The 26581-nt window shown below is 49.5% G+C and overlaps 1 protein-coding gene across 1 annotated transcript; it reads right to left on the reverse strand.

Moving 5' to 3' along the window:
• On the reverse strand, positions 1–25736 carry Phgdh (phosphoglycerate dehydrogenase). The gene is made up of 12 exons (XM_008830524.3): positions 25366–25736; positions 19359–19510; positions 17607–17672; positions 15821–15875; positions 15626–15724; positions 8031–8163; positions 7382–7530; positions 6398–6550; positions 3323–3455; positions 2249–2379; positions 1100–1337; positions 1–307 (listed from the first exon to the last, which is right to left on the reverse strand). The coding sequence occupies exons 1-12, from the start codon at positions 25501–25503 to the stop codon at positions 153–155; spliced, it is 1602 nt and encodes a 533-aa protein (XP_008828746.1). The 5' UTR covers positions 25504–25736; the 3' UTR covers positions 1–152.
• Positions 25737–26581: the final 845 nt, after the last annotated feature.

The following is a 26581-nucleotide window of genomic DNA, read 5'->3' on the forward strand; positions in this document are numbered from 1 at the left end:
TGGGTGGAGCTAGGGGGCACTCTTTACTAGATGGTTATTGTAGTTAGATGCCCACGTTCAGCCCCAGGAATGTAGACCTCCTCTCTCTATTGATCACAGTGGGCAGGTTTCTTTAGAAGAGCCCTAGAGGCTGTGACCAGTGAGCCTCAATGTCAGAAGCAGAACTGGAAGGCCTCAGACACATGCTGTTTCCACGCTTCCAGGCTGGGCAGCAGGGAGGAGAGACCCATGACGTGCCAGGTCTCCCCATCCGACACCATCGAGGTCTGATAGGACAGAAGCTGTACACCTGCCTCTGCCAGGAGGCCTGGAAGGAAAAGACACCCCTGGTTAGTGTGGAGCGTGAGGGAGGGGCATGGGAACCAGAGACCAGTTCAGTCAGAAGCCAGGCCTCTGTGACCAAAGCTGTACCAAGGAGAGAAGCTGGCCTCTCTATCACAGAGCTGCGATGACAGGACAGATAAGGTCTTCTATCCCAGACTCTTTCAGCACTGCCTATCATTAAGACAGTAGCGCTCTTGGCAACTGCCAGGCAGGCTAAAAGCAAGGGAGAGAGTGTTCCTCAGGGAGCAGGCAAGGACAGTGAAATAAGGCTCCTCAGGGTCTGGGGACCTATCTGCTGCCAGATCTAATCAGGCTTCAGGCTTGCAGCCCAGGCCCCAGGAGACTGGGGTCACACTACCTGTGGTCCTAGGGGACTGGGGTCACAGCACAGGTGGTCCCAGGAGACTGGGGTCACAGCACAGGCAGGATGCTCTGACATCCTTTCCTGTGGCTAGGCTTTTGGCCCCTTGACCTAAGCTCCTGGGATCCAGATAGTGTGCTAAACTTGGTGCCATGACTAGAGGGTAACTGACACTCTGGTCCCATCTCTGCCCACACTACTCTGTGACCTCCAATGAGCTACTTTCCTTTTCTAAGCTGTTTCACACCAAATGTTGTAGAAACTGGTCTGTAAGATCCTCTCTGAGGTACAGATCCTGATGTGCCCTGAGACTCAGAGAAAGACCCAGAGGAAACAGTTCCTCCAAGTCCAATCCCAAGGAAGATCCAACCTCTGCCTCATGGTGCTGGCATGATCCCCAAAAGGCCGCCTTACCAATCATAGTGGGCAGCATTACAGGGTTGGAGGGCTGAGCTCGGAACAGGAGCAGGGGCAAACCCCGGCGGAGAGGCACTTCTGGCCTGAACACAGCTCCGTTGAGCACTTGCAGCACCGGTGTGGTGCCCTGGACCAAGCCCACAGCCCGGTAGGGGGCACCTGCCAAGGCCACAGTCAGGAGGCATTCCCCACTGCCTTGTTCCCCTGAGGCCACAGGGCTGTGGGAGCTGGTGACCTACAAGAGAAGACAGAGGCTCAGTTACCACTCCACCCTCTCCCTCAGCCTAGTCACCCATGTGCGGGGATGCAGCCTGGCCCACAGGTTCCGAAATTTAGGGCCAAGGAAAAATAGGGTGAGCTTTATGCCTTTGAACATTAGCTTCTTAGGACAGTCAATGAGATACATAGAGAGAGGACCAAGGGGGTATGCCAGGTTGAGGAGGAGAAGTAGGGTCGTCGGGGAGGACCCAGCACTGGCTAGCTGACCAGCCTGGTCCTTCCTGCCCTAGCTTCCTACAGTCAGTGGCCTGGGAGACAGGATAGGAGGGAAGTAGAGGAAAGGAGGGGAGCTCTGTTCTTACAGGTTAGTCAGCTTCTACAGGCTGAGACACAGACTTTGATTGGAAAAGGGAACCAGAGAGGAAGATACCGAATTAAAGTTGAGGGTGGCTGACGATGAGGAAGTCAGCCCCCAGGGTGCAAGCATCTCTAAGCTTTGTTTTCCCTTAGTGGTGAAATGGAGGCATCATGAACCTCCCTCCCTGTTCAGGACACTCATGCATCTATCCATAGAGCAATTCCATGAGTGTAAATACACTCCACAACACTCAGGTAGGTGGTCTCTCCCTTCATAGATGAAGGGATTAAAGCTAGCTCTCTCGGGTAGGCAGGGTAGATGACAAGACTCACACCCCATGAATTAAGCTGTGAATGGGCTCTGAATATGTGGGATGGAGCCGGGCATGGTAGCATATGCCTGTAATCTCAGCATTTGGGGGGAAGAGACAGGAGGTCAAGGCATTCAAGGTCATCTTTGGCTCCACAGCAGAAAGTTTGAGGCCAACCTTAGCTACATAAAACCATCTCAACCCCCGCTTCCCTCAAAATGCAATGACAGAGCAGTGCTGTGAGGAAGAGGGTGCATACATTGAGACCAGCCTCCTTCACCAGCAGCTTAGCGTTCACCAAGTTCACATCTGCCTGCTTGGATGCTTCTCTCAGGAGGCCGACAATAACTGCAGGGCTCAGGCAGGTCCCGGCATTCTTCAGAGATGTCCCTGGGGACACAGAGCAGTTGACCTAAAGGTACTAAGCACTACATGAGAGGGCAAGAGGCCACAGGCACTTAGCTTTCAGCCACAGGCTCTTGTTGCCCTGGAGACCCCATCTTCAGGTTGCACTGGGCTCTCTGTCTCTTCCAGAGCACTCGGCTAGTTAGGGACATCTCTAGGTCCAAGCCTGGAAACCTAGGACACTTTAGCAATCTCAAGAAACAACCCTCAAACACTCTGCCCAGCTCTACTGGCCACCCTGGCTTGCCTATCTATCTCTCAGAAGACACTCAGTTCCATAAGGGTAGCCCTCAGACCCTTACAAGCTCACATAGGCAGAAAGGATCCAAAGTAGCTGCTGGCCTGTGCCTGTTCCCTGCCAAGCTTCCTCAGGGGTTTGGGGACCCAGGGCAGAGTGTATGTCCTGCTTGGCCTGTCTCTGGTATTCCTGATGTTTGGGGTCTACGTGACTTGCCCCACCCTGAATCTCTCCCCAGGTGTCAGATGCCCAATAGGTTATGACACAACCCCCTATAGGGTGAAGGGAGCTACCCAACTGTGCTTGCATAGTGCTGGACACAACACCAAGGAAGCTGAGCTGCACACAGCCAAAGGGTCAAAACCAGAACCACAGTTTTATTGCCTAGTTTAGATTCTCTCCACAGACCCGACTGCCTCTCAGGTGAAATTGCCACTGATCTCTCTTACATATGAAACATGTTTATCCTAAAAAAGGCTACATAATCATAATCTGTGAAAATTAAACCACATTTTCCCATGGAGCTTATATCCTCTACCTTTGGTTTACCCTCAACAGTGGGTTATCTGTACTCGAGAGTATGGACCAAATCTCCAGAGTTCTGTGACAAGCAGTGGACACACCCAGCAGGGATGTCCCATCCCTTTGCAGCGCCCCCAGTGCTTTGTGGCTGACCAGATCCAGGCTCACCCTGTGTCACCACGTGGATGGTCCCTTTAGGAGAGCCAGCCCAAGCTCGCATCAGTGTGCCCAGAGCTTCGGCCAGACCAATCCAAGGCTTGGTGTGTGGAGAGAAGGCACTGGTAAGGGCCTGTGCGTTTACCTACAGAAAGAAGAGATCAGGTTGGGGTCAAGGAGAGGCAAACGGAGGTGCATTTGCCTAAGTAACCAAATCAGTGTCTTGTTGCCAAGAGCCAGTTTGGCATGAAGATGGGGGCTTAGGGCCCCTCATGCTTTGGTGGTAGGTGACAATATTCAAAAGGACCCCAAAGGTACATGCTACACGGCTAAAGCATGATTAAGGAGCCTCACTTCCCTTGCTGAGGAGTGTGAGCAGCGGCCCCTCAGTGTAAGACAAGCTTCTTCTGTGCCGAAGAGAGTCCTGGGCAGCTGACTGAGAGGCAGAGGTTCCCTGGGATGTCAGTTTTAAATTTGCTGTTTTTCATTGTTATTTTGAGACAGGGTCTCATAGCCCAGCTTGGCCTCTCGAACTTGAGGCAAAACTTCTTCGTGCTAGGATTACAGGAGTGAGCCACCATGCCTGAATTATTTTTATTTTGTATTTGGATTATTTTAAGTGACTTATCATTGAACATATGCTCAGTGACCACAACTTACACAGCTGGACTCATGCAATTTGAACCATCCCGATCATGCCTCAGATACCAACCTGTGCCAAGTGTGCTGGGAGGCATGCTGGGAAACTCAGCAGACAGATCTACAGAGCCCCCAGACATTCCAGGTCTAGGGTCTCATTGCCTGGACCCCCACCAGGAACCTGATAGCAGAGCTTACTTGTTCTGAGCCAAAGTTTTGTTTCCTTTTTGTGGCTCCAGATAATCTGGTACTTGGCTACTTGCAGCTTTTTTTGAGGTTACTTATAAACAGGACTAACTACGAAGGATTTAATTAGCAATCTGGGTTTTATTAATCCTACGCATGGTGGCTCATGCCTGTAACCTCAACATTAGGGAGGTTGAGACAGGAGGGTGTCTGAAATTCTAAGCCAGCCTGGGCAACAGAGTAAAACCCTGTCTCTAAGTACAAATTCCTACCAGAAACCCTGGGGTTTGGATGACAAGCCAAATTAAACAGCTACAAGATGAGATGAGAAAAACAACACAATACTTCTGTTCTTGTTTTTATAGTCAACAGAAGAGTGTTTTTAGTCTCTCTAGGTGCCAGAAATGACCATAAGGCAGGGCTTTTCACAAGACCCTTCTGGGTTAGAGGTTGTTACAGCGTTTCCTGCTGCAGGAGACACAGAAAGGGAGAACAGAACCCCAGGAAGTAGACCCAGAGAGAGCAGCTGGCTTAATCCAGAGTGGTGGTGGACACAGGAGATGTGCTTAGCCAAGAAACCCCAAAGGCAGGTATCCCACTTCACTTTTGTCCTCCTTGTGGGGCTCACAAAGCCCAGCCTAGGGTTGCGCTTGCTCACTATGCGTCTGTGCAATAAAAGGATGTGCAGTGGTAAGTCTTGAACAGGCAAATGGGAAGACCCCATGGTGGAGTCAGGTGCCTCTGGACACCAGCCTGGCCAGAACACTCATCTGTGTTAAGGTTTGAACAATACTGAACTGGAGAAGACACAGGAAGAATTTTGTGATAAAAACATCTTTCTAAAAGTTCTTCAAAAACTGTCAGCAGCTTTGGGCAGACAGTCGGACTTGCTAACACGTATGCTGACCAGAGATGCCACCTTGTATGTAAGATGGTGACTTTCTATAGTTGTGCTTTGATGCAGTTTGTGTTACAGAGTCCCAGTCAGGAAAAGTAACAGATGTCACTACCTACTGACAGGTGACTACCCCACAAGGTCTCCCATGGACAGGACGGAAACCTACCTTTGAGAGGACTGAGAGGGTTAAGCCACACTGGGTTGCCCAAGCTTGGGGACACTCACTGGGAGGGACCCCCCCCTGAGGCACGAGAGACAGTCTGTTTTATTCCATCTTCCCTTCTCCGGTTGGACAGCTCAACCAGGACCCCAATTGCGGTCACCTGCTCAGAAGCTCACTGGGTGGCCAGATGAGGAAGGTATGCTCTGGTTCAAGGTGCCAAAACACCATACAGAAAATGAGGACAGACTGGTCAGTGTCCTCTGGTTACCATAGGCTCTAGGCCTTCACAAAACTGGCCGCCTAGAAACCCTCCAGATTTCCACAGACCGAATGGCACCTTGATTGTCTCGAGACACAGGACTTGGCTGTCCCACCAGAGAAGAGAGAACTAAATAAAATGGTCTTTCTTGCCAAGGCTCTGCCCCTGCCAGTCACAATCCCCAGGCTGTGGGTCAGCCAGGAAGGCTGGGAGTGCCCCCTCACACATCCAGTTTCATCCACTATTTTTTGTAAAGTACGTGATCCGGGCCTACTCACACAAGCTTCAGGAAAATTAAGTCAGATTTTTCTGCCCTCCAAGAACTTAGAACTTAATAATTTAATTTAGCAAAAGGATTGGGATGGAGCTGCAAAGGCCCACAAAATCTTGGTGAAGGAGGAAGGGAATCCCCAGAAAGAGCTGTGTTTTCCTAGCTCATCTGTGTCTCCAAGGGGGTGAGGCAGTATCTGGTACCCACTGACTATCTAGACTTAAAATAAAGGAGACTGGGTTGTCATGGCAGGATGAGCCCTGACCACGTGATGCAAAGAGTGCTGTAGCACACCCCCCCCAACAACATGCACACACACACACACACACACACACACACACACACACACAGCTCCATCACCGTAGCAACACTCCTTCATTCCCAAGGCATGTGGTCAACAAAGGAGCCTTTCTCTAACAGCTGAGCCTGGGAACTGGCACATTCTCTTCAGAAAGGCTACAATATAACAGCCGGGAATTGGACTCCCAGCTCCAAGGCCTTAGCTATCAAGGATATAGAAGAGCAGGTTCTGCCCACACTCCTCCAGGGCTAACACAAGTACAAGAAGATTCCATACTTCCCTTTCAGGGCTGAATCTGTCCACCCTTAGCTGTTGTGTCCTCTCTCTCCTCCCGGGCTTCCGGGCCCCAGTTCCAGGCAGTGATACTTACAACCCCAGTTAGAGATTTCCCCTTCACCATGTCCACAAACTGCATAGCGATTTCCTCCCCACAGCGGCTTTGGGCCTCCTTGGTGCTGGCACCCAGGTGAGGGCAGCTGATGACATTTTCATGGTCAACTAAGGCTCGGCCACGTGGCGGCTCCTGCCCAGAGAAGGATACCTCTAGGTTAGCTATGTACTGACTGTATCCCCTCCACGGTTGGTAACACTGAATCTTGAGCATGAAACCGCCATGCTGCCTAGTGTTACGTGATGTAAAAACAATGAAGGCAGCAGAAGATGGTGCATTAGGAAGATGGAAGCTTGTGACAGAGTTGAGAAAGACAGCCAGGAACAAACTAAAATGCACTGTGCACCCTGGCCTGGGACTAGATAATGCGTGCTACAGGGATTCAGAGAGGGTCAGTGACTTGTCAAGGCCCCAAGCTAGAACTTGAACATAAGTCCTTGATCCAAATCCCAGGCTCTTTCTCTAGGGTCACAGTGAGGAGCCTTGACATTGAGGCTGCATCTTTGAGGAGAAGGGACAACAGGTTCAGTGGAGACATAGTTTCCCTCACTCTACATGCTGGGGATGAGCCTTTGTACTTGCTGAGGACAGTCCACCCTGGGAACTCTGGGAAAATACTGTCCCTTCCTGAGGAGGTAAGGAGGAAAGAGGAATGTTAATGGATACTGGGCTGGCTGAACCATCCAGGGACTGACTTAAATTAATGATCTGTAATGATAAACTGTTTCTTTCTCCTTGTCCAGAATCCTCATCCTCACCAATCTGTCTCTGTCTAACCCAAGTTAGATACAGTAACAGTGTGAGATGCCCAGGACCAGGACTTGGGTCCTCATTAAAAGCTGGGTTTTGAAGAAGACAGTACAGCTTCCTTCATGCTAGGAACAGTGAGCTACAGCCCTGAAAAATGCTGCATTTTTTTTGCCCTCTCCCCTCCAAGCTGACACTGAGGCTGCAAGCACTTACTTCTGTAAACACGTCCAGTGCGGCACCGGCACACTGACCAGACTGCAGAGCCCGGAGCAGGGCACCTTCATCTACAATCCCTCCCCGAGCACAGTTCACCACTCGTACACCCTTCTTGCATTGGGCGAAGGTGCTGTCATTCAGCAAGCCTGGAAGAGAAAGGAGATGCTGCCTTCTGTGACCGCTCCTGACCCCTGGCTCATCATGGATTCCCGAGAGCCACCTTTCCTCATAGGTCTCTTTCTGCTGGACAGCTGCCTTTCTTCTCACCTGTCTTTTTAGATGCTCCAGGATAGGAAACCCAGATGTGGGCTAGATGTAGGTTAGAAACACCCTAGCAGAAGTTTTAGAGATAAGGGTGCTTTGAGTAGGTCCAAGAATCAGAAAACCCTGCAGGATCCCAGGAGGCCTCCACATGGGACACTGGTTGCACATGTGCCCAACTCACCCAGACACCTGTGCTTTTCCAGCTAGCTTACCCCTCCTCCATCTGAGGCAGGGCCTTGTGAAAGTATCACCATGCTCAGCAGGTCCTGGGCAGTCCCCTCTCTCTATTTACACACGGGTCTCTGCAGACATCCCGAACTGAGGCCCCACTCTATCTGTTCTGTTACCTCTGTGGTCAACCCACAAGGTAGGGATACATTACCTGTGGTGGAGGGCAGGAGGGGTGTGTGGACAGTGATGAAATCACAGAGAGGCCAGATCTCTTCCAGGGGCAGCTGCTGAACACCGAAGGAGGCTGCAACTTCTGGGGAAATGATGGGATCATACCCTACAGTCTGGTCAGAAGCAAAAGAAGGGGAAGCAGCATCTTTACTAACCACTAATACCGCCATCATCAGTGACAACAGCATTTATCAAGTGTTTGCAACACAGCTGGAACAGTGTTAAGCCTAACTGAACCCTCTAGTTTAATTCTCAGGGCAATACAGTGAGCTGCGGGTTACTCTTCTGCCTGGTTTAAACTGATGGAAGGGCGGCTTCCGCAACTAGGAGGGAGCACAGCCAGGGCAAAGGGAAACCTGTCTGCCACCGAACTCCGCCCATAAGCAGATGCAGGAGCAGCTTGTGTGGCTGGACAAGGTGGAGCTCAGAAGCTCTTGGTGAGGGAGCAGTGACACCGACGCGTGCTGCCCCAGGGAATAGAGGACAGGATGGTAGATGCAGCTCATCGGTCCTGGAAGCAGATGCACTAAGAATGTAGACAGAGGGAGAAGTGAGGGAAGGGGACATTGGTGGGGTAGTGAGGATCAGAAGAGACCAAGCTGTATCGTTAGATACAAGGGTGAAATGCCAGGGCTGACATGCCTATGGGGAGGATATAGTCCCTCTCTTTACATTTCTTTTAGTTATGGTTAAAATGCATCTAGTCTTGAAATAAGCTAGATTGCACAACAACTAATGACCAATGGCCAATTCTTTAACAGGGTACATCGCCTCATGAAACAGGTTCATGGACAGCACCTATCAGTGATGAGTGATGAGAAGCAGGCAGCACATGGAGGAAAACAAACGCTCATGGCTAACAGCAGCAACGCCAGTCACCAGCCACTCTGCGCCAGCTGCTTTGTTGGTGTTATTAGCAGTTTTTTCTTTAAAGCCCAGGCTTGCCTTACAGTTGAGATCCTCCTGCCTCAGCCTTTGGAGTGCTAAGATTACAGGCCTGACCACCAGGCCTGGATGAGGTTTTTCAACTAATTCATACCTAATGGGTAGGTATCTTATTTCCCTGTGTGATGGGGTAGAAACAGAGGCAGTGACCACACAGCTAGAATGAACACAAGCTGTATGCTTTGGTCCCAGAGCCTGACCTCCTAGAGTCTGTGCTCCACAGTGGCCAAAGGCAAGACAACAGAGAAGTGAGATATGGGCAGAGGGCAGGACAGCACTGGGACTATCACGGGAAAGGGCAGCTTTGTCCTACAGCACAGGGACAAGCGACTCTTCCAGACTTTGAGACATGAGAGGTCGCATGGAGAGGCCATATTCCCATTAAAGAGAGCAAAGTGGAATGAGATGAAGCCTGTTCCCTGCCTCAGAGACAGTCTAAGTGCCCATGATCCAAGCCCAGCACAGGCAGCCAGGCAGAATCAGGAAGCAGGCTTGGAGACGGACCTCATGCAACAACAAAGACCTATGCACCTTCTGCCTTGATCTACGCAGGGGGCCTTCCCAGACCTTTTCCTTATCTACAATACTGACTAGGGAAAAAGGTACAGGATTCCTAAGAATCACAAAGGAACCTGATGAACTCAGAAGGGCAGGGTAGTAATAGAGCCAGATGGGCCTGGAGTACACAGGAGCCAGGGATCCTTCCCCGGCTGCTGCCACCGTGTGTCAAGGGATATGTCAGGCTCCTCTAGACTTGGGTCCTCGCCCCAATGTGAGAGCTACTGGAGAGATGACATCTGTCAGTCATGCACTGCTCTAACATTCACTAATACTAAATTATGTGGGGCTGGAGAGATGGCTCAGTAGTTAAGAGCACTAGCTGCTTTTGCAGAGGACCCAGGTTTAGTTCCCAGCACCCACATGGAGGCTAACAACCATCTGTAATTTCCAGTTCCAAGGGATCTGACGCCCTCTTCTGACCTCTGCAGGTATTGCACGACACAGGTGCACTTACATGCATGCAAAACACTTATACACACAAAATAAAAAATAATATTTAACCCTGGGAAAATATGTTCAGATTTTGACCTGGCATTAAGGAAAAACAGAAAGGGAACACAGCATAATCCTTGGGTAGTGGCTGCCTCTGGAGAGGAATCAGGTTTCCCTTTATGTATTTTAAGTCATCCGCTACATTGTGTATAAACCACTTAAAACTCGAGGAATATAAGTAATGCTTTAGAGTAGAAAGAGAACTTCCACTTCACAAGCAGAGCTTCTGAGGAAGGAAAGGCAAATGTAGTTATGACAAAGATAACATTTCTAGAGCACATCTTCTATCACTAACCTTGTGTATGAGCAAAGCTAAGTGGCTCCCTTCCCTGAATCCAGCCACCAGTGAGGGGCCGAGAAAAGACACTGCCTCTCTAGACCCCATAAGGACTTCAGCTCACAGAAACAAGGGCTTGTGGGTTTGTTCAGACACTGTGATTCCCCTCCGATGGAGTCTACTCATTTGTGTGCACAGAAGGCAGTGCTCAGGGAAGAGATAGAATCCCTGTCCTTGTCCTCACAAGTCTTCTTTGTCTGCTGGCACCGAGACTGGCTGGAACAATGGCCCTGTTCATCTCTAATCCAGATGTATTTTTCTTCTCATGTGCAGCAGGGAGAGGAAAAGAACAGCAGAGATCACAAAGTCATGCGTGACTGAGCGAGCTCACTCATAGCAGCCTACACAGGAGCCAAGGCAGAGCTTGGGGCTGGCAAGAGAATCCGCAGCCAGCACCTGGCCCCGTGTCCCTGCTAATGCCAGCAGGTGCCTAGAGTCGAGGGGGGTGGGCTGGGAAAGGAATGGGCAAGCACCATCCAGTGGCCAGCTGACACTGGCTCAGCTATTTCCCCCACAGAGAAACAGTATCTCCACTTATCTGCAGGCAACTGCCAGGAATGAGAATTTGACTGAGAAAAGCCCTGTTCCTATTTTTCACTTGAGATAACCAGGACAGAAAGGAGCTGAACTCAGCTAGGGGCTGGAGTTCCCATGCCAGGAGACTCCGCAGGGGTAAATGGACAGAACAGATCTCCAAGCCACATGCCTGCCTTAGTCCTAAGTGTCCTGAAAGGGGTCAGAGGTCCGTGTACAGAACCTGGAGCATCTCTGAGTACACACTTTTCAACGGCTATGTCCTCAGGGAGTTCCCGAGGTCAATACCAGCTCAGACAGCTGATGGGGCCACAGAGAAGGAAGCCATGTTTCCCGGACGATGTTCCATAAGACAGAGCTGGGTCTGGGGCCATACCACCTAAAATGCACTCATCTGATCTTGGAAGCTAAGCAAGGTCAGGCCTGGTTAGTACTTGGATGGGAGAAGCAGCACAGGAAGAAGGTTCATCTTCCAGCTACAAGGGCTTCAGTGCAGAACTGGGCTCATCACACCCTCTCTTCCTTGTAGCTAAGACTTTTGACTTAGCATGGGATCCTTCCCACCACTGCAATAGAATCTTACATATAAACCTAGTATAAGAACAGAACACCTTGCAGGGTGTGGTGGCACACACCATTAATCCCAGCACTCAGAAGGCAGAGGCAGGAGGAGCTCTGTGAGTTGGAGGCCGGCCTGGTCTACATGAGTTCCAGACCAGCCAGGGCTACATAGTGAAACCCTGTCTCCAAGCAGACAAACAACAAAAACCAAACAAAACCCCCTCAAAACTGCTGATCATTTGTTGAGCAAAGCTTTTTATAAATGCTTCAAATGCCCAAACTTGTCTAATTGCTTTTGATACCCACAAAGACACTGAAATCTGTGTCTAACTACATTCTAGTTAAACTTCTTATTAGGAAGCCCAATCACTCTAGCCTTCTCATGCCTTCTAGGATTTGATGCTATACTCTTGAGACAGGGTCTCTCTATGTAGCCCAAGCTAGCCTTGAACTCTTGATCCTCCTCTCTCAGATGGGATTATAGGCATGCACCACCATGCCTGGCCTAATTCTATACTCAAGTATTAACTATGTCTCCTTGCTTTCTGGCTTCCACAGATGGTATATGGTCCAGGCTGTTGGTGAGAATGGTAGGCCAGAGAGAGATCACCATGCCACCACAGACAGCCTTCCTCCAGCTTGAGAGAGTCCCTCCTTGAATCTCATTCTCATCCTTGTAAAAGTGTCAACACCAGGCTCAGAGGCAACAACATAACCCCAAGAGGTCTTGCTAAGTGTACATTTACAAACAAATATTCCTCATTGGTAGAATAGTTAATAAGAGCAACTATCCACACCACAGCATTCCACACAAATGTTTAAGAGCATTATAGACTAGTTATATTTTGTTATTTGTTATTTTTATTTTAAGTGTATGAGTGTGTTGCCTGTATGTATGTGAGTGCACCTGTGTCAGGCAATGCCGAGGAGGTCAGAAGAGGGCTTCGGATTCCCCTGGAACTGGAGTTAAGGATGGTTTGCAGCCACCATGTGGGTGCTGGGAATTGAACCTGGGTCCTCCTCAAGAGCAGTCAGTGCTCTTAACCGCTGAGCTGTCTCTCCAACCACTAGCTGTATTTTTATCTTAATACCATACAAAATATTGTGTTCTATCACAGGCACAGAGCCATCTCTGGATATAGTAAGCATTCTATGTACATGCAGAGAATGCAATCTTGGGTGACGTGTACCAAACTAGTGTTATTGTGAAGGTGATCCAGGTGACCTTTATTTATATGAATGCATTCATTTATTACAAGATTAAAGTCTAACTGTAAGCTGGACATCCTCGCTCATATCTAGAATCTCAGCACTCAGAGATGGAGGTAAAGGGTCTTGAGTTCAAAGCCAGCTGTTGCAACTTACCAAGACTGTCCCAAGACAAAAATAATAAAAATGGATGGGGATATAATTCAGTGGTATAGCAACTTGCCTAGCTTACATGAGGTTCTTGGTTAAATCCTTAGTACCACAAAACAAACAAACAAAAACAAAAAACCCACCATATTTTTAAACAGTCTAGATAAGTGACATTTAGAAATCCCCAAGCTCTACCAGTTTAATGTGGTCTTCCAAGAGAACAAGACCAGTTTGAAATAGCCTGTGTTTAGTAAAGACTGGTCATTGTTTCCTATCCGGATACTTGGAAGCACTTTTATTTTGTTCTCTATGAGTGCTGGGACATGGACATGTGCTTAGATGAAGCAAGTTTGTAACCTCTCTCACCCGAGATGACACTCATTGAAACCCAGAAATGTGTGAGGAAGCACAGTTAAGGCAATGGCTGGACATGGAGGGCTCTGAAAGAAGCAGGTCAGGCAGTTCTGAAGAGGCTGGGGGATGCGGTCGTGTGATAGGACATTACAAGCTGTGTTTCAGAAGTTTACAAAGAATGTTTCAAAATCAAGACAGCCAAGAGTAACTCTCCAGAGATATCTAGACAGAAGAAACCTTCAAGTAAAGGCACCAGGCTCTCAGAGATCTGGTGGGAGTAAAACATGGGTAAGATTGGGCATGGTGGTAGAGGCTTGTAATTCGAGCACTCAAGAGGTTGAGGCAGGGGGATTTTGAGTTTGAGGTAAACTACCATAATGACAGTCTATCCCAAACATATTCAAGCATGTAGGGGATGAGGCACCCAAGGGATACAGAACAGCACTGAAATGAACAGGCTCTAGATATCTCTCAGCAACACATACCTGAGAGGTATTAGTCTTAGAGAGGCATTAGGTATTCTTGACACTGACGCTCAGGGTCCCACATGCACTGCACCTCTCTGCAGGGGAGCAGTTGAGCAGTCCTAGGCAGACAAGCAGGTTTCCCTCTCACTGCCATTATTCAGGGAACAAAACAGGGCTCTTTGGCTGCATTCAGTCACTGCCAAAGTTTCCCTGACAATAATGTCCCTCAGCTAGAGGAGTCTGTGGGTAGTAATGTCAGAGGAAAGATCGTGGAATCATGAAAGACTGCTGGCTTTGCTGTCTGTCCCCAAGCCACCACACTGCCAAAGAAATGCTCAGCTGGTTGGCTTCATGAGCTTAGTGTTGCTTGAACACTGACCTCTGCTTTTAGATCAGAATTCTCCATGGGATAAAACTTGACCTTGGACCTCCCAGAAGAAGTTGGAAAAAGTGCTCTTAGTAGCTCATGGCATCTCCTCCTCTGCCCCTCCCCAGGCAGAGGGCCAAGCTGTAGGTTTTTTTTAATGATCAATGGATCCTGCTGGGTCAGGCCCATTTTCTCTTGGAATCTAAAAAATATATATACCTGCCCTTCTCAGTTCTGAGGCTTCAGAAAGATGTGTGACTTTAATAACTATGGTGAGGAGTGGAGGCAGGAAGACAACACTCAGTGTGGTGGGGTGGAATGCCCACCTCGGGTCTGGGCAACATCCCTTCATTGAGTCCTTTAGACATATTCTTATGAATTCTGGATGCCAGTATATAACATTAAGAGAAGCCGATAATATCCTGCCTCATGATAAAAAGGTACAGAGATGATAAGAAGAGCAAGGAAGAGAGCGAGGGGAAATTCCACGGCAGTCCTCTGTAAAGCTTCCTAGACTGGGAATAATCTGATTATTGTCAAAACAACTTTCTTAATGTTTAACTAAAGCCTTCTGGCTGCTGGGTGACCCATAATCCCTGTAATTCCCTCAACAGCCACAGTAAATATGGAATGCCTGCTGGCACAGATGGCTGCCTTCATCTCTCTGGCCTATCTGGCCAGTCATGCAGTCCTCTCTTAGCTGTCTGCAAGTTCTCCTAGATTGACCCAACGGGATGATACAGCTAGTGATCACAGCCTTCACCCAGTTGGAAGCCTCAACTTGTTCAGTCACCAGCCTATCAGACTATACAAACACTTTACTTTTTAAAACAGGCTCTTGTGGGGCTGGAGAGGGCTCAGTAGTTAAGGGCACTCACTGCTCTTGCAGAGGACCTGGGGTCAATTCCCAGCACCCACGTGGTGGCTAACGACAGTCCGTAACTCCAGTTCCAGGGGATCTGATGCCTTCTTCTGACCTCCACAGGCACTGCACGACACGCATAACACTCAAACACATAGCATAAAAATAATAAATAGGATATTAATAAAATAAAATAGGCTCTTGCTGTGTAGCTCAGGCTGGCCTTGAACTCATGAACCACCTCCCTGCCTCAGTCCCTGCAATGCTAGTATTACAGATATGTGCAACCATGCCCCACTATCAGCACCTTTAAATATTTGCTGGAATGTTGAAGGAATCAGGAAGGACAGAAAGAAAGAAAGACCACTGCTCTAGCATTAAGCTGGAAATTTGCTCCTGTTTCCCAAATTATCAGAGAGTAAACACAGCAAAACCAGGAGGTCCTTGTAGCAGGGCAGGAAAGGATGGGAATGATAGAAGAACCTTCTCGGTTCTCTGGGCCACTGAGGCTCAGGGCTATTGACATCCAGGAGCTGAGGGACCCGTCCCAACGATTCCCAGCCTCTGAGTGCAAATGTCATAGTCAAGAGGTCAGTGTTCCCTCGCTCCCTGACTTTATGCTTATTTAGTAAGAGCTCTAAAGATGTACCTAGGATAAGGTCATTGGCTTCTCCCAAGCTTCTTCCAATATTGCTGTGGAAAAACCTCATGTCCAAGGAGTCTGGTAACCTCTTACCTTCATCCCAAAGGACTGCATCCGGGTGGCCACCTCTCTTCCAATTCTGCCCAGGCCAAGAATTCCCAATGTCTTTCCATTCAGCTCTGTCCCCATGAACTGCAACCAGGCAGGCAAAAGGCAAAGATGACCAAGTCAGCACCGAGTGGGGCTTGGGCGCTGAGCCTAGGTGGGCAAGGCAAAGCTGCTGCTTACCTTCTTTCGGTCCCATTTGCCATTTTTCATCGAAGCCGTTGCTTGGGGAATCTGCCTGCAAGGACACAAGTAGGTATGGTTGGCCCACCCCACAGCCCAGGAAGGCGGTTTGGGGACAGCTCTACGTAGCATCCACCTATTGTGGTCACTCTTCTGAGACACAAGCTCAACATAGGTATGGGGACTCAGGTTTGGGGCCACTGGGAGAAAGGGGAGGGCAGGACAGTGAGAGCTTTGACAAGACCTGACCTGGGAGCCTCCCCCCTCCTCCACCCCCCGGGACATCTGTCTCTAGCCAGCATTCTGGGGGGGGGGTTCCGAACCACCACCAAGGTAAATCACAGGGGCTTTGCCTACTCCTTTAGATAAGCTGGTCCCTGCTCAGGATGGACAATATTCCTGGCTCTCAAATCATTCCTCACTCCCAGAGGGGAAAAAGGAGAGAGAGAATTAGATTAAAAGCTGTACTAAGAGGCCGGGCGTGGTGGCACGCGCCTTTAATCCCAGCACTTGGGAGGCAGAGGCAGGCTGATCTCTGTGAGTTCTAGGACAGCCTGGTCTACATAGTGAGTTCCAGGACAGCTGGGGCTACAGGGAGACCCTGTCTCAAAAAGACAAAAAAAAAAAAAAAAAAAAAAAAAAAAAAAAAAGCTGTACTAAGAGATGTTTCCTTTACTTTACAAATAAATATATCACGGAATTTAACAGTACAAGTGAAAGCAGGGCACCAAGTTTTTAGAATTCCCCCAGGAGACACTTCCATCCTGGAAGACTTCAGGGACCCTGGGTAGCTGAGACTCTAGTGCCGTACATGTGGTCTCTGTGCCCCCCCCCCCGACCAGTGGACTTCCTGAGTTCCTAGGCAGTAATCATGGGGGACTGAACCTTCGCTCTAGCTTCCTAGCAAGAGTGGAAAACAGTCCTTGAGATAGAAGAAGAGTAACTTTTCAGTCACAGCAGGTTTCAGGCCTGAGTTTTTGATCTTTTGCCTGGATCTCCTGGCTTAAGGATCTAAGAATCCTTAAAGGGCTTTGGAGCAGCTTCCTTGCCCCATTTCACTAGAAACCTTGTATCACAGGAATATATAAGATGCCTATGTCATTTCTGACAAATGCCCGGCACATTAGGACACGTAAGATTGTGTGCCATGTTTCTTTAGACTGCTTCCTTGGGAGGCCCACACCTTCCAGAATCCCTGCCAGAGACCATTTGAGTTCAACTGGGTTACGAGCCCATCTCTGAACCCATCTCTGTGGGCACAGAGATGAGGAACAGGTGGTTATGCCACACTATTACAATACAGATCTCTAGGGACATTGTCCAGTAAAGCCTGGGGGGCATGCCTGGGGAAACCAGTTTCTTGAAGGAATTAACATGAGCTAAGCCTAAAAATCTTGAGCTTAAGCAGAGGTACCTGGACACACATGGTGGGGAAGGATGCTTGGGACTACAGGGTATGGAAAGCATATGCAAGAGTCAGAAGTTAGAGAAGTCACACCCATGGTATGGCATGGTAGCAAGTAAGAGGAAGGGAAGGAAGATCACTGTGCACATGCACCGTCTGTGCGCTTGCTACTGTATACCGAGCAGCAGCCCCACACCCATCCTCCTGTGTGTACTTCCAATACCCCAAGAGGCCACATGGCCTATGTGCTCAGAGTAATGAGCACTCAGCAGTCTGTGTGTCTCCAGGTTCTACCTTTTACTAGGTCTCATGCTTGCCAAGTGGTAATCATTGACCTACCAGAATGCAGCTGGCTCTGCTGAGAAGTCAGGGAAAATTTACCTGGCCAGGCACATGATCATCCCACAGGTGAGCTCTGCAGCACTGAGGCTGTTTCCATTGGGCGTGCTAAAGAGCCAAGAGAAGAGAGGATGTCAGCAGACTCACACAAACCTAATGTTTCCACTGTTCCAACTCTAAACTCCTATCCCGGCTTCTCTAGCCCAGGGCTAGAAGGAAATCAGCTCACCCTGACCTCCTGGTCCCTAGCAGAGGGCCCTCCCTCAGACAAGCAAAAGGCCCAGTCTATCTCACTTTTCCCAAGGAAGAGAAGTGCCTCACATGATGGGGAGATGTGTAGGTGGCTTGGCCCAGTTGTCTCTCATTTCAGGATCCACTCACTTTTTTTTTTTTTTTGGTCTTTTTGAGATGGGGTTTCCCTGCAGCCCCAGCTGGCCTGGAACTCACTATGGAGACCAGGCTGACCTCAAACTCACAGAGATCCACCTGCCTCTGCTCCAGAGTGCTGGGACTAAAGGTGTGCACCACCACAACCGGCATCACTCACTTATTTTTTAAGATACTTTATTTTTATGTCTATGAGTGTATTGCCTGCATGGATGTAAGTGCACCTGTGTTGTGCAATGCCTGTGGACATCAGAAGAGAGCATTGGATCCCTTGGAACTGGAGTTACACACAGTTGTCAGCTGCCATGTTGGTGCTGGGAACTGAACCTCTCTCTGCAAGAGCAGCCAGTGCTCTTAACTGCTAAGCAACAAAACTAATATTGTTTTTCTTTCCACCTGTTTGGTTTCTTCTTTCTCAAATTCTGAACTGAAAGAGCCTCCTCCAGCTAAAACCCAGGGCAATGCTGACTCGGCCCATTGAGGCAACTCAGGAAACTTTCCTTTCACCTCCTTCATCCTCTACTGGGTCTTTTCATCTCTAGAAATGAAGATTATTAGGAGTTAAAGTTAAGAGACCCATTAAAAGATAAAAGGACTCACAGAGTCCTCCCTTCTGCAAGATGAGGCTTCCAGTTCTTTCCTAGGAAATGGGCCTAGGGTAGGTAGGGCAGAGGTGGGGCCAGCAGCCCCTGTGTCCAGATGGGAGTAGGATGGGTTATCCTTTAACATTCAGACCATCAGATATTGACCTCAGTCAGTTGCTCTGTTAATTAACCCTAACCTTCCTGGAGGGCAGGCGAGGGGAAAGGTCTTAAGGATTAGGTTTCCCCAAAGAACCTGGGGTTAGAGAAGTGAACTGGGACTGGCCTGCATACCTAACTCAAGTCCCTATTCAGCACACTGCAGTAGGGGCATGCTGGCCATGACCTTTGGCCCCCAGCTTCTGCAAAAACAGCAATAGTGGGGACTCTCTCTTCTTGGGCCTAGAGTGCTGAAAGAGAAACTGGGATCTTAACTCCAGAATGATGATGGGAAATAGAAGAGTCAGCAAGGGAAGTCACTACTCAGAAAGTCTGTGGATCTATCCAAGGTACAAGGTCAAGCATCACAGACCTTACAAAACCTGGCCCCCAACAAGGTGGGGAGAAAGGCTTCACTAACATTCTTCTGGCTCCTACACTGGGTGTAGATATATAAGCATCAGAGGGGGGTGAGTTTCTGAAGCATTCTGAGTTTATAGATAGTCTCTGTCTCACAGCCTTGGAGCTACCAAGCTGAGCTAGTGATTGAACACAGGTTCTCAGGGCCTAGGTCAGACATCTCTCTGAAAGTCCTTCTAACTGGCTGTCACTGAAGTTCTTCCTGCTGGTGTTGGTCTCCACACCCACCCTCGCTTCCACAGCTTACTTCATGACCAGGATGCCCTTCCTGGTGGCAGCTTCCAGATCCACATTGTCCACACCTGTACCAGCCCTGCCCACCACCTGGAGCTTCTCTGCTGCATTGATGACATCAGCAGTGACCTTGGTAGCCGAGCGGACGATAAGGCCTTCGCAATCCTGGGCAGGGGAAGAAACACCTGGGTCTACACAGTTGTTTTGTGAGGTACCTGAGGCCTCTGGTACCCCACTGCACATTCCCAAGTGAGAGGTGCATTCCCAGGACCATGGGGGTAAGTCAGTCATGAGTGTCTACTCCTGAGCAGCTCTGGCCTCCTCACTGCATGCTACCGGGAGGGGTGGATTAGGACTTGTACTGCAGGCTCTAGGCCCTGGCTCATCACTGTTCCCCAGATGGTACCCACCTGCACCTGCAGCCAAGGGAAAATCTGTCCTGAATGTACCCTCGGTGTGTCCAGACGCATGCCCTAGTCAGCTCTGTACACGCTAAACTTCCTGCACACTGCTTTGCTCCCAGTGTGAGTTCCTGCACGTACGCTGGCTTGAGACCGAGCCCAAGAAAGGCAGGCAATATCTTTTGTATACTCACCTGGAAGGCTCCATTATCAGTTCAGCCTGGGTTCAATTCTAAGCTGCACTCCTTATCTAAGCTGCATTCCTTACAAGCAGTGAATGTGAGCTTCAGCCTCTGGTGTGTGAGAAGAAAATGAAACAAGGAAGGTCCAGCACCTGGCCCTGTTCAACATCGCTTCCTCTACTGGACACTGAGCCTTGGAGAGCAGAGGTGGAATCTAACTCCACCCAGCAAGCCTCTGGGTCTGGTACACGGACAGTAGTCCATAAATACTGGCTGGCTGAATGAGTAAGCAAATGAATGAAAGGCATACTGGTGAAAGAAAAACGCTTCCTAAACCGAGAACCCAAAGGAAATGAGACCAGGAGGGCCAAGAAACAAGTAGTGTCATCTCTACTTGCTCAGAGGCTCGGGCAATCTTATAAAATATACATGTGAAAATTAAGACTGAATTCATCGCATCCACTCTATTTGGGACAGGTTGGGCCCCCAAGACAGTCTTCCTTGGAACCATTCAGAATCTCACAGTACATGCCATCTTTCCAGGATTAGGATATTCTTTGCCTAAACACAGAATTCAAAGCCACAAGAGATGTAATAGGTGAACAAGTCCATAGTCTGTCCCAGATGCATGGTCCCAGGCTGGTAAGGAAGTGTTGTTATAAAAAAGGGTTCCGAGGATGGAACTCAGAGGCCAGTCTTGGCAGCAGGCACTGCTATCTGCTGAACGTTCTTGCTCCTCCCTTTTGTTTTGAGACAGGGTCTCCTGTAGACCAGGCTGGCTTTGCGTTCACAACGACTTTGAACCTCCGCTCCCTCCTGTCTCCTAAACGCTGGGATTACTAGCATGCACTACCACACCCAGTTTATGAGGCACTGAGGATGGAACCCTGCATCTAGGCAAGCACTCTACCCACTGACCTACATCCCCAGCCCCAGGAGTTCCTGTTCAGTCATCCCCTCCTTGACCTGCAGTTTGGTCTATATTTGACATTCTCCTAAAGCAAGGATTTTTAAATTTAGGCATGTTCTCTATCTGTAGCTGTTTTAGCCCCTCCTTTTACTCCACAGCAGCAGTCTCACCAGCCTTTGTGCCGAACGCATAAACCGTGGATTAGCGTCTACAGTGGGTGCTTTGTGTTCTCCCCTCACAGCTCCAAGAATGGCCATAGTTATCCTCATTTTCCAGGCCAAGAAACAGCAGCTTGGTGAGGTTAACCTCAACAAAGTTACTCTTACAGACTTAGAACCAGCCTGAGAACTGGCATCTCTGATGCCATAACTAAGGAAGAGCTGGAGGGCCTGTCAAGATGTCAAAATGGTAAGGTTAGAGTCTAGGCCTTGGTCAGCTAGATGCAGAAACCAAACCGGAAAATCCCTTGATGACCCGTGGGGGGGGTGGCAGGGAGGGAGGAGAGTACAAGTAATACTGTTTCTCTTCTGCTGTTGTAAATATTTTATGTTAGGCAGTGTACTTCCCAAAACTCTAATTTATGATCTCTGTATTACAGACAAATAAACTGGCCCTAAAAGATCTCGGTAATTTGTTGAAGTTGTATAATTAGGACATGGCACAAACTGGGATCAAGCCCAAGTCTTCTGAAAACCCAAGTCCAAGCTTCTGGCTACCTCCCAAAGGCTGCTCCAAAATGACCTCTGGGGTCAACAAAGGTCCAGGGTAGGGAATGCAGCTAGAGAAACAGGTACAGATGCCTCTGCCTACAAGAGCCAGCTGCCTCGGGGTTGTGGACTAACACCAACTGATGCTGAAAAACACTCATTAAATCAACTCAGTGATCTGAGAAGCCAGGGAAACAGCCTCATACCTACCCCCTTCCCCACATTTAAACTCCATGCTATAAATCTGCCACCTGAAACTTCCCAGGCTGTGATAACAAGACTTGAACTTGACCTTGGAGGGCTCTCAAGGATTTCCAAGAAGTTTTTCAAAAGAGAAAAAAATGAAAGGGATCAGGGCAAACGTGAGAGATGTGTTCAGAAATCAACACAAACAAACAGGCACTAGACAAACAGATCCATGGCTGGGTGAAGTGATTGGGCAGGACTGCATTCTAGTTCTGAGAAGACTGAGGCAGGAGGAGGATAGTGAGGTCAAGACCAGACTAAGCAATATAGCAAGCCCCTGTCTTTAAAACAAACAGCAACAAAACTAATACCCATGAATGTAGGAATTTAGAAAATAAAGGCAGAATTCAAACAAATGAGGAAAAACTAAATAATAATGATAAGGAAATTTGGGGATAAATTGTCCAGTTGTTTTTGTATTTTTTTTTTAAGACAGGGTCTCCCTGTAGCCCTAGCTGACCTAGAATTCACTACATAGCCCAGGCTGGCCTCAGTTTCACAGAGATCCACCTGCCTCTGCCTCCCGAGTACTAGAATTAAAGGTGTGTGCAATATTTATATTCTTCTATATTCCAACCTACACTCAGAGTTGACTAGCTTCCAAGGCCTCCTACAACCTCAACTATAAGCCATTTCCTTGGCCTTGTGAGTCCATCAGTACAGACACACTGAGGCCATAATCCAACCCAACCTATGCTGAGCCCTCAAATACCTGCTCTTCTAAGCACCATTTATTCCCTCCTTCAGGCCATAACTCATCCCTCAAAACTACCCCAGGGTGTCCTTCCTCTCCTCTCCTCATGAAAATTATTGAACTACTCAAATGTTCATACCTAGTTCTACAAGTGCGGTGCTGCGGTTAGAACAGAATGTGAGAGATGGAGACAGGGGGATCAGGAATTAAAGGCTACTCTCAGTTACAAGGTTCAAGGCCAGTACGGGCTATGTGAGCTTCCATCTCAAAAACAAACAAAGGGGGTGGAGAGATGATTCAGCAGTTGAGAGCACTTGCTGCCCTTGCCGAGGATCTGGGTTCAGTTCCCAGCACCCACATAGTGGCTCACAACCATTTCTAACACCAGTTCCAAGGGATCCAACCCCCTTTTTTGACTCCAAGGGCCCCAGGCATACACGTGGTACACATATATACGTGTAGGCAAAAACCACATTAAACTTAAAAATAATAAAAGAAACCAACCTCTCAAGTGTGGCTTTACACTCATGACACATACACACGTGTGTGTACACACCAACCCCAACACTCCCAACACATAATAGACTATCAGCACCACTCTGGGTCCTACTGCTTTTTAAAATGGTGATCAGACTCATTAAACTTGAGACTCCCAATGAGCAGTGATTTGATTCCTGTTTGCAATGCACCACTAAAAGACGGAGTGAATGGTAACATCTCATGCCCAGGATTGAGTGCCAACTGCCTGCTGGGAATACAGAGCAGTAGGATCCAGTTCCATCAAGGGTGCTAGGCCTTGCTTCTGATCAAAAAGATTAAAATGGGGGTGGGCAGGAGACACTGTGCCAAACCCCTCTCAGGAGGGATACAATGAGAAAGGAGTGTGGAAATGAGGGTCCTTCTGCAGGATGCCCATGGAGATTTGTTGGCTCCCTCCAAGAGACCAACTAGCACTAAGCTGGCAAGCCAGTCAGCACACGCCCCTCCTCTCCTGCCAAGAATTTCCACAGTCTTGAAAGCGGCCTGAAGTTTCAGCACCAGACTCCCATCCCCACCCTTCTAGGTTTTGTGGGGAGGCCTGGCCTGCTCCTCACCTTCCTGATGCCCTGTATCCCTGCCCCTTTATCGGATATAAGATTTCTCACTCCCATCAGAAAGCAGCAAAGCCCTCAGTTGAAACATCTGGTGCTGTGGAGGCCATCGAACTGCCCTTCTGGTCAGTGCCTAGATTTTAGGGCCAGGGTCACTGACACCAGGGACCTTGACAGTGTGAGCCTGCAGCCGAGCGACCCTATCTGCACTTCAGCCAGGTCCCAGAGCCCTTGCCCTACCCATCTGTGACAACCACCCCTCCCCTCCTTGGTCCATCCCAGCAAGCCAGGCGTGGTAGAGGCTCCATTGCTTGGTATTCTCAGACCTGTGACCTGACCAGCTGTCTCACAGTTGGGGTCCTGCTCCCTAACAAACCTATACCCTCCTCTTTTTCTTTTTGTTTGTCTCTGTAGCCCAGGCTGACCTTGAACTCAGAGATTCTCCTGCTTCAGCCACCCTAGTGTTGTGGAATTACAAGCACCTGGTCCAACTTTTGTTCTTTTTTTTTCCAGGCAGGGCCTTCGGTAGTCCCTCAGGCTGTGCTAGAACTTGAGCTCCTCCTTGCCCCAGCCTTGGAGCTCTGGGATTACAGGTGTGTGCCACCACAGCCAGATGGACTCCTACAAACTCTGAGAAAACCGGAACCACAAAAGCCTCTGGGAACAGAGCAAGGGGTGGTCTCAGAAAGTCTCTGGGAGCGTAACAGGGGCTGGGCACTTGGATAATGCCATAGAGGAAGGGGATTGGGAGCGGGGGTGGGGGGGTGGGGGGCAGGGTCCTGGGAGAAACCATCAAGGGAGACAGAGGAGCCCAGGCTGTTTCCCAGGCAGCAGGAGCAACCGTACAGCCTCTGCGGTTTAGGGGCCTCAGAGAGCCGGTGGTGGGGAGGCGGATTCACGCTGGTGGCTCCTGGCACCCAGAGCACGTGGAAGTTGGGGGGTGGGGCAGGGCAACTGAGATGGGGTGAGGTAGAGACTGAGGTAGAAGGGTAGGAAGGACAGGAAACTGGAGCGAAGGGCTCACAAAATAAACGCCCTAAATCTGGACAAATTCAACTTGACAAAACCTTTTAAAATAAGGTCAAGGTTTTAAGTTATAACAGTTTGGTTCCTAAGTCCTGGTGGCTCCTGCAGTCCTGATCTGCGATGGAGAGGAAGGTGCAGGCCGACTCTGGGTTGGTGGTCCCGGGGTCTGGCAGCGCCCGGGGGTCGGGCTCCCGGAGCACCAGCGGGAGGCCGAGGGCGGGGAAAGCTCGCTGCGCTCTTGCATCAGACAAAAGGCGGTGCGCGTCCGCTGCCGGGAGAGCCGCCTTCCCCCGCAGCTTCCCTGGCCGCCCCGAGACCTGCTGAGGCAGAGCCGCGTCCCCCGCCCCCACCCCGGCCGAGATTCGCTCGGCCTGCACTTAGCATGGAAGGATCCCGCGCTCCCCGCAGGCCGCCCCTCCCCCGACGCCCCCGTGTGCAGAGCCCGCGCCGCGTCCGGCGCGAAGGCTCGGGAACCCAGCTGGCTGTCTGCAAGACCAGTCGGAGCAGCCTGCACCTTGCAGCGCTGGCGGGAGGCAAGCCAACGTGAGACACGAGGTTGCAAACTGCCCCCGAAGTTTGCACGCCGCAGCTCCTGGCCGTAGGTCTTCCTCTGCTTTTCCTCCCTCCCCCTGGCTGGTCACCAATCTCCGGAGGCCCCCGGACTAAAGGAAGAGACAGCAGAGGGGAGAGCTGGCACCAATGCGGCCAGCCGGTCTGGACGAAGGATGCCCGGAGACTTCGCTTCGCTCCCAGCTCGCCTCACCTGCAGCTCTGCTATCAGCTCCTCCTGGCTCAAGTTCTGCCTCTCTACCACCTGCAGCCCTCCATCTTGCAAGATCTTCCGGCAGCAGGGGTCCAGGCTGTCACTGATGAGTACCTTGCGCAGGTTTGCGAAGGCCATGGTTGGAGCAGGCCTCGAGATCGGTCGCTCTCGGGGAGGCAGAAGCACCCGGGCCGCGAAGCTGGAGGCACGCCGGGCTCGGGTAACTGGGCAGGATCCTGGATCTCCCGCTCCCCCTTCATCTCCCCCGCCCCGCTTCCCGTGCCAATCGTCTTTTGATTGGACAGAAATGCTTGAACTCCCGTGACTCCGCCTCCTTGCTGGCCAGCGCCTCCCACTTCCCCGCCCACTTCATTTTCTTGTGGAGACAAATTTCTCCTGGTCGAATGCTCTTACCAAGACCCTGGTAGCTTTAAAATGCAGCATTCCTGCCGACTAGCTGATTCATATCTGAAATAAACAAGGAAATAAGCTGTGAGATAAATAAATCCCATAGTAACTCCTTTCCTTTTAAGAACCCATTCTTTGGGCTGCGTATATATAGCTCAGTAGTACAGGAATTAATTAGCATGTACAAGGTCCTAGCAATAGACCCTTCATTCCTTAATCTCTTTGGATTTTTTTTTTTTTAAGGAACGGTCTCAATATGCAGCCCTGGCTGGTCTCGAACTTGCTATATAGACCAGACTGGTCCCGAACTCACAGAGCTCCCCCTTCCCCTGCCTCTTGAGTGCCGAGATCAAAGATCTCACCACTACATCCAGTATCTCTTAGGCATTTAAAAATTACATCTCTCTTTCTCTCTCGCTCTCTCTCAATCATCTATCTATCTATGTATCTATGTATCTATGTATCTATGTATCTATCTATCTATCTATCTATCTATATCTATCTATCTATCTATCTATCTATCATCTATCCATCATCTATCATCTATCCATCTGTCTATCCATCCATCATCTATCTATCTATCTATCTATCTATCATCTATCTATCTATCTGTCTATTTATCTATCTATCTAGTCTATCATCTATCTATCTAGGCGCACACACGTGGAGGTCAGAGGACAGCTTTCATGAGTTGGTTTGCTCCTTCCACTGTGTGGGTTCTTTGGGTGTGGGATCTGGGTACGGAACTCAGGTCGTTTGTCCCTGAGGAGGCAAGTGCCAACCCACCCAACCCCTCTACCCCTTCTAA

Source organism: Nannospalax galili, unplaced genomic scaffold (assembly GCF_000622305.1).
Source record: "Nannospalax galili isolate Female #2095 unplaced genomic scaffold, S.galili_v1.0 scaffold455, whole genome shotgun sequence".
NCBI classification, from domain to species: Eukaryota; Metazoa; Chordata; class Mammalia; order Rodentia; family Spalacidae; genus Nannospalax; species Nannospalax galili.

Bases quoted from the DNA above. Each gene is read 5' to 3' on its own strand.
- Phgdh (XM_008830524.3), bottom strand. From the start codon at position 25,503: ATGGCCTTCGCAAACCTGCGCAAGGTACTCATCAGTGACAGCCTGGAC. The intron at 7,531-8,030 runs GTAATGTATCCC...TTTCTCTTCCAG, and splicing joins CCTCCTGCCCTCCACCACAG to GCTTGCTGAATGACAGCACC. The intron at 1,338-2,248 runs GTATGCACCCTC...CTTCTCTTGTAG, and splicing joins TGAAGGAGGCTGGTCTCAAT to GTCACCAGCTCCCACAGCCC.